At 42.5% G+C, this 7,184-nt stretch overlaps 1 protein-coding gene across 1 annotated transcript; it reads left to right on the top strand.

Annotated features, from left to right (window-relative positions):
* Positions 1-629: 629 nt before the first annotated feature.
* On the top strand, positions 630-6,235 carry LOC310876055 (protein NLRC3-like; the record flags this gene model as incomplete). The annotated part of the gene is made up of 6 exons (XM_083789502.1): positions 630-807; positions 1,683-3,585; positions 4,847-5,004; positions 5,118-5,124; positions 5,479-5,608; positions 6,098-6,235. 6 exons carry the CDS (start codon positions 630-632, stop codon positions 6,233-6,235), a joined length of 2,514 nt encoding a protein of 837 aa, XP_083645628.1.
* Positions 6,236-7,184: the final 949 nt, after the last annotated feature.

Raw genomic sequence — 7,184 nt, 5'->3', positions numbered from 1 at the left:
ACATATGTATAGCATAGTAGTATATATATATAGTTTATATGTATAGTCTCATAATATAGATATTCCACTGTTACTTTCTTAGCTTACGCATGTTTTATGATAAATGCTTTTGTGATGTATTCCCATGCTTTTGTTCTTGATTATTGTAAGTCGCTCTGGATTAAGAGCGTCTGCTAAATGCCTAAATTGTAAGATGTTAACATCCTCTGTTTCTACAGGACTAGACCATGGAGATGTTAACATCCTCCTTTTCTACCAGGACTAGACCATGAAGATGTTAACATCCTCTGTTTCTACAGGACTAGACCATGGAGATGTTAACATCCTCTGTTTCTACAGGACTAGACCATGGAGATGTTAACATCCTCCTTTTCTACCAGGACTAGACCATGAAGATGTTAACATCCTCTGTTTCTACAGGACTAGACCATGAATATGTTAACATCCTCTGTTTCTACAGGACTAGACCATGATGATGTTAACATCCTCTGTTTCTACAGGACTAGACTGTGGAGACGTTAACATCCTCTGTTTCTACAGGACTAGACAATGGAGATGTTAACATCCTCTGTTTCTACAGGACTAGACCATGGAGATGTTAACATCCTCTGTTTCTACAGGATTAGACCATGGAGACACCTAAGGACCGCATGTTGGCCATTCTGGAGGATCTGGGAAATGAGGAGTTCGAGAAGTTCCAGTGGCATCTCCAACAACCTGTAAATCTGGAAGGTCTCCAGCCGATCCCAAAGTACCTTCTGGAGAACGCTGCCAGGATGAAGACTGTGGATCTGATCGTGCAGACCAGTAATGCAGTGTACTGATCGTACACCAGTAATGCAGATCAGATCCTGAAGAATGTTCTGGAGAAGATCCGCAGGAATGATCTAGTGGAGAGCTTTCCGAACACACCCAAAGGTAGATGAAGAGACAAGTTAACACTTTATTAAAACCGTTCACAAACACAGTATATCGCCTAGAACTGTTGGCAGAACCTTGATGAGAACAAAACATGGAGGTTATGAGAAGAAATAAACGAAGAGGCACTTTATGCGTCCTTTATGTAAAAACTTGCTTTTCAAACACAGATATAATGGGAAGGACCCCCCAGGTAATGCACATGGCACATGGATAGGGGCGCCGGTGGCTCAGGGGTAGAATGGCCGGATGGGGCCGGATGGTAACTGCATGGTTGCCAGTTCAAACCCAGGCTCTCCCAGACACTGAACCCCTAATTGCTCCTGGTTTCTGGTTTCCGCTGCCATCCGTGTTTCAATGTGTGTGAATGGGTGAATGTAATGCACAATCTATGAAAGGCGCTATATAAATGCACCATTTACCATTTACATTGCAATTAAATAACAATCACATTAAATTAGTCATATTTCACAAACGCTGAGTCTGCATGAGGCCTTCGTTAGTTAGACTTAATTAGTTCTGTAGAAGTATTGGAAATGTCAGGTATCTGTGACATCACTATGATGTAATACTCCTTGTCTCATTGACTTCCATTATGGCATTAATTAAAGATCTAGTAAAACAAGTGAAGTCGTAACATGTTATTTATGTAAACAAATCATGCCGTTCTATTAATTTCCCTGTTATTTCCTGTTATGTTAACAATAATGTGCCTATCTGCTAATTTCTCTCAATATCTAAATGAATTGTTTTGTTCCTTTCAGCTGTCCTGGTGAAAACACGAACAGGTGCACATCCTATTACACACTACCAAGAGAAGCTCCAGAAAATTGTTGAGGAGGATCCATTTGCGGTTTTACCTGTAGGGGCAGTACCAACGGAGGACAGGGAGGAATTTGATGAATCTTACTCGCGTCTCACCATCACACATATTGTTAAAACAAAGATCAGCAGCGATCCTGTGGTCACTCAGATGGAGAGGAAGAAAGCAGGCCAGGATGTCCAACTCAGTAAAATCTACAAACACCCTTCTCGACCAAACAAACCCACAAGAACAGTGTTGTCCACTGGTGACGCTGGAATCGGGAAAACCTTTCTCGTACACAAGTTTCTCTCTGACTGGGCAAAGAAAAAATATCAAGATCCCCATCTCATCTTCGTGCTCCCATTCCGCCAGCTCAATTTGCTCAAGGGGCGAGAGTTTAGTTTGGCACAGCTTATCAACGAATGCATTTACATAACCAAAAACATTCCAGAAGAAGGTCTTGATTACATCTTCACTGAGATGCAGATGTCAGGAAACGCTAACTACGACCAGAGTCCTTTCAAAGTTATGTTTGTTCTGGAAGGTTACGATGAATGCCACTTGAAGCTGGACTTTGAATCTAAGCATGACTGCTCTGATGATTTGACCAAGGCTGTCCCTCTGGAAGTTCTACTGGTCAACCTCATCAAAGGGAACCTGCTTCGCTCTGCTCACCTCTGGATAACCACACGCCCTGCAGCAGCCAAACAGATCCCTGGTGGCTTGGTTGACGTGATGACGGAGGTGAGAGGGTTCACTGATGACGTGATGGTGAAGTACATCCAGAAGAGATGCAGAAATGAGAAGCAGGCTGAGAGAATCATCTCACACATCAAAGCATCGAAGCAACTCCACATCATGTGTGAAACCCCGTTCTACTGTTCGATCATTGTCGATGTTCTGCAGCACATTCTGCAGACGGATGAGAGAGGAGAGCTCCCCAAGACCCTGGCTGGGATTTACAGACACTTCCTGTTTGTTTTGACAAAGAGGAAGTGGTTAAGGCATGGTGGGAAACAAGAGGAACTCACAGAGGCTGATAAAGCTTTTCTCCTGAAGCTGGGCCGGCTGGCGTTTGAACATCTGCAGAAAGGCAAACCAATTTTCTACAAAAAAGACCTGGAGAGATGTAAAATTGACATCAGAGAGGGCTCAGTGGACTCAGGACTGTGCACAGAGATCTTCAAACCAGACAGTAAATTCTTCCAGGAAACCGTCTTCTGTTTTGTTCATCTGAGCATCCAGGAATTTCTGGCTGCAGTCTACCTGTTTGACTGTTTTACACAGAGGCACATGGAGGTCCTGAAGGCATTCCTGGAAGATGGTGATGATGATGAAGATGATGATGATATCCTGATGGGATTCAGGATAGACGGTGACAGTTCAGTCAATTTCAACCACAAAAGCACCCTGTCTGACTTCCTGAAGGCTGCTATGCACAAAGTTCTGCAGAGCGAAAATGGCCACCTGGACCTCTTTGTCCGTTTCCTTCATGGTCTCTCACTGGAGGACAACCAGAGATGGTTAGGAGGTCTGCTGGTTCAGGCAGAGAACAGTCCAGTGGAGATCCAGAGAGCCATCAGCAACCTGAAGGAGATGGATCCCTGCAGTGGCTCTCCTGACAGATGTATCAACATCTTCCAATGCTTGATGGAGATGAAGGCCCTCTCAGTAAGTCAGGGGATCCAACAGTACCTGGAGTCAGGGAAGGAACTCAGTGTTCAGACCCAGTGTTCAGCTCTGGTCAGAATGCTGCAGATGTCAGAGGAGGTTCTGGGGGTGTTGGACCTGCAGAAATGCAACACATCACAGGGCGGGCGATGGAGACTGGTCCAAGCTGTGAGCAACTGCACAACAGCCAGGTTAGTAGTCATGTGATTACCAACATGTTAGAGCAGATTTTACACATATACTCAATGAATGAATGAATGAATTCATTCATTCATTCATTCGTTCATTCATTAATTCATGCATTCCTTCGTTCATTCATTCATTCATGCATTCATGCATTCATTCATTCATTCATTCAAAATAAACACATCAATGTGCACACATACAAACACGAGAGAGAGAAAGAGAGAGTCATTGTGAGAAATGACAACATTATTATATAGTTAAAATTTCTGTGTGTGTGTGTGTGTGTGTGTGTGTGTGTGTGTGTGTGTGTGTGTGTGTGTGTGTGTGTGCGTGTGCGTGTGCGTGTACGTGTGTGTACTATTTACCAGTGTCCTCATTAGTTATTCTACAATGAAAACAGCTTGGTCATTACGTTCACACGTTACTTAATACATTTAAATGTAAGTTCCACGATTTCCATCTGTCTTCCACTTCTCTGTTCTTACTGACATCCTGCTAATGTCTGAATAACTAGATTGAAGATCTTTTAGGTGCCTTTCACACCTAACGTTTGCTTACAAGGTCTGGATTAAGGACCAAATGTTTACATTTTGCATTTTGCATTAGGTCTGCTTAGCATTCACAAAGGACTTTGTTAAGCAAACCAAAATAATTAACAAATGTCATGCGATCGTACAGGCTGTTCATCTGTTGACAGAACATTTCTTCACTTCACTGTCAGAGTGGAGCAACAGCAGCGAGTTGTGATTTTCATTATTTAATGTTTGTATTCCAATCAAATGAAAACAGTGGAAAGTTATGAGAACATTTAAATGCAATATGCCTCTTATTTGCTTAGCCAGAAAGGTATCCACACACACACACACACACACACACACACACACACACACACACACACACACACACACACACACACACACACACACACACACACACACACACACACACACTTAAATTAAATTCAAAGGGCTATATTGGCATGAGAAAACATATGTTTACATTGCCAAGGCAGAAAGAACAATGCAACAATACAGCAATACAATCAAAACAAAAATGATGTACATTTGAAAGTCAGAATCTTCAATAGATAAATTTATATGTATCAAGATCACTGGATGCAGGTATAGTGCATGGAATATACACAATGATTAGTCTTTAGGGCATTATTTCAGACAGCACCACAGGGAACCTCCTTGACAGTGAACATGGTCTGTTCTGTTTTGATCATATCTGATCTCTGATTTTACATTTAATCTGTAATTACAGACTTGCTGGCTGTGCCCTCGAGAAGAAACACATTGTAGTTGTGCCTTCAGCTCTCAGCTCCAATCCGTCCCATTTGAGAGAACTGGACTTGAGTGGAAACGTCTTGAAGGATTCCGGAGTGGATCTCATCTGTGCTGCACTGAAGAGCCCAAACTGTTGTCTGGAGATTCTCAGGTCAGATTAATTTACCATTTTTATTTTTATTTGGTTACGTTCTGTTATAGTAAGTGATTATAATGCAGTTATTATGGAGGTGGTACTTCATTTGCAGTGTGGATGTATGTAGTCTACATTTAAAACACTAAACACCTCTGATGACACTATGAGTGGTTTAATGTGTTCTGTCAGAGTTTCATCCCCTAGTTTTGAATGATATTTATATTAATGTTAATTCCTAATTGGTGTTGAGTATCAGGGGCGTAACTAGACATCAGTAAGCCCCCGACAGTTTGATCAAAATGCACAAAATGTTCTAAACTACTATCTAAAAACCCAGTGGTAGAGAACGTTTTATGTGGGAAAACGTATGCTTTTATGAGCTAATGAAAATTGTATGGCAGGAATATGTATTGTATTCGTCTTAAAATCTCTCTTTTTTCCCCACTCCACATCCTCCTGTATTCTTCATTTAGTCTGAAGAACTGCTGGTTGTCGGAGAGAAGCTGTGAAGTTCTGGCCTCGACTCTCGCCTCCAATCCTTCCCATTTGAGAGAATTAGACCTGACTTTGAACAACCTGCAGGACTCTGGAATTGAATTCTATGTACCGGAGTGAAGAGTCCACATTGTCACCTGCAGACTCTGAGGTAAATTATTCTGTGTGGATCTGTACTGCAGACTCTGAGGTAAATAGAGTTTTATTCTGTGTGGATCTGTACTGCAGAGTCTGAGGTAAATAGAGTTTTATTCTGTGTGGATCTGTACTGCAGAGTCTGAGGTAAATAGAGTTTTATTCTGTGTGGATCTGTACTGCAGACTCTGAGGTAAATAGAGTTGTATTCTGTGTGGATCTGTACTGCAGAGTCTGAGGTAAATAGAGTTTTATTCTGTGTGGATCTGTACTGCAGACTCTGAGGTAAATAGAGTTGTATTCTGTGTGGATCTGTACTGCAGACTCTGAGGTAAATATAGTTTTATTCTGTGTGGATCTGTACTGCAGACTCTGAGGTAAATAGAGTTTTCTCTGTACTGGAGCATCAACAGCATGCAGTTTGGATATCTCTGCAGGTTGTCAGGCTGTGCGATCACATAGAAAGGCTGTTCTTCTCTAGCTTCAGCTGTAGCCCTCAACCCCTCCTCCGATCTGAAGCATGTGGACCTCAGCTGTAACCACCCAGGAGGAGATGCTGAGCAGACGCTGCTCTCTGCTGGACTGGAGACTGTCAAGTGAGTCGACTTGGACTTTGACAAAGTTAACATGTTAATCGTGCGTCAACACAAATTAATTTTAACAGCGTTAATTTAATTAACGTGTGATTTACGCAATGCACGGTGAAGTTTGAAAGAGGTTGAGAGTCTGAGACACATGGCCCAGCTAACATGTCCACCTGGGCCCAATTTGGTTTTGACATGGGCTATGGGCTTGGGTTCCAAGTGGGCCGTGCACCCAGTATTCACAAAGGGCCCACCCGTGTTAGCCCATATGGGCTTATGTGGGTTTCTAACTGGGTCTTCCAAATGGGCCATTTTATTTCAGAACCATGTGTGCCACCTGTGTTTGCCTATATGGGTTTGAACTGGGATCTGATTGGGCCTTAAGTGGGTACCAGCTGGGCAAATTATCAGGCCACACTTGTGTCCGCCCTCATTGTCTTCCGTCCTGTTTCTGTTGTCACCTGCTGTCGATTGTTCATTCCTACGGATAGGATGCAGTTTCAAAACTTCAAACTTTATGACTGGATAGCACTCGATCTGTAGAGTCCTACATTACTATCTCCTACGATCAAGGGTTAGGGTTAGGGAACTGTAGCATGCCGTTTTTCATCATTTTTGAGGACGAAAATCACTCCGACACCATGGACTATAGCCCATGGTCTGGAAGTGATTTTGTCTTTTTTTCAAATCCTCGTTTTTCATTGTTTTTGATCATGGATTATAGCCGGGTTAGGGTTAGGGTTAGTTTCCACGGGCTAATAAAGTGTAAATTCGGGGGTCCTTGACAAGAAAAGGTTTGGGAACCACTGTTGTAGAGGGTCTATACTAGATGATAAGTTAGTGACTTTGACAGTGTACAAATGGAACCGGTTTTCAGCAGGTCAAATGAGGTACAGAAAACCGTATGACTCCCAGGCTGATCTCACTGGGGGAAAACTGTATGAGTTTATTTGTTTAAGAACTAA

The sequence above is a fragment of the Protomyctophum parallelum genome (assembly GCF_964188405.1).
Source record: "Protomyctophum parallelum genome assembly, chromosome: 18".
NCBI lineage: Eukaryota > Metazoa > Chordata > Actinopteri > Myctophiformes > Myctophidae > Protomyctophum > Protomyctophum parallelum.
Note: the sequence above shows the minus strand (reverse complement) of the source record. Positions and strands in the feature narration are given on the sequence as shown.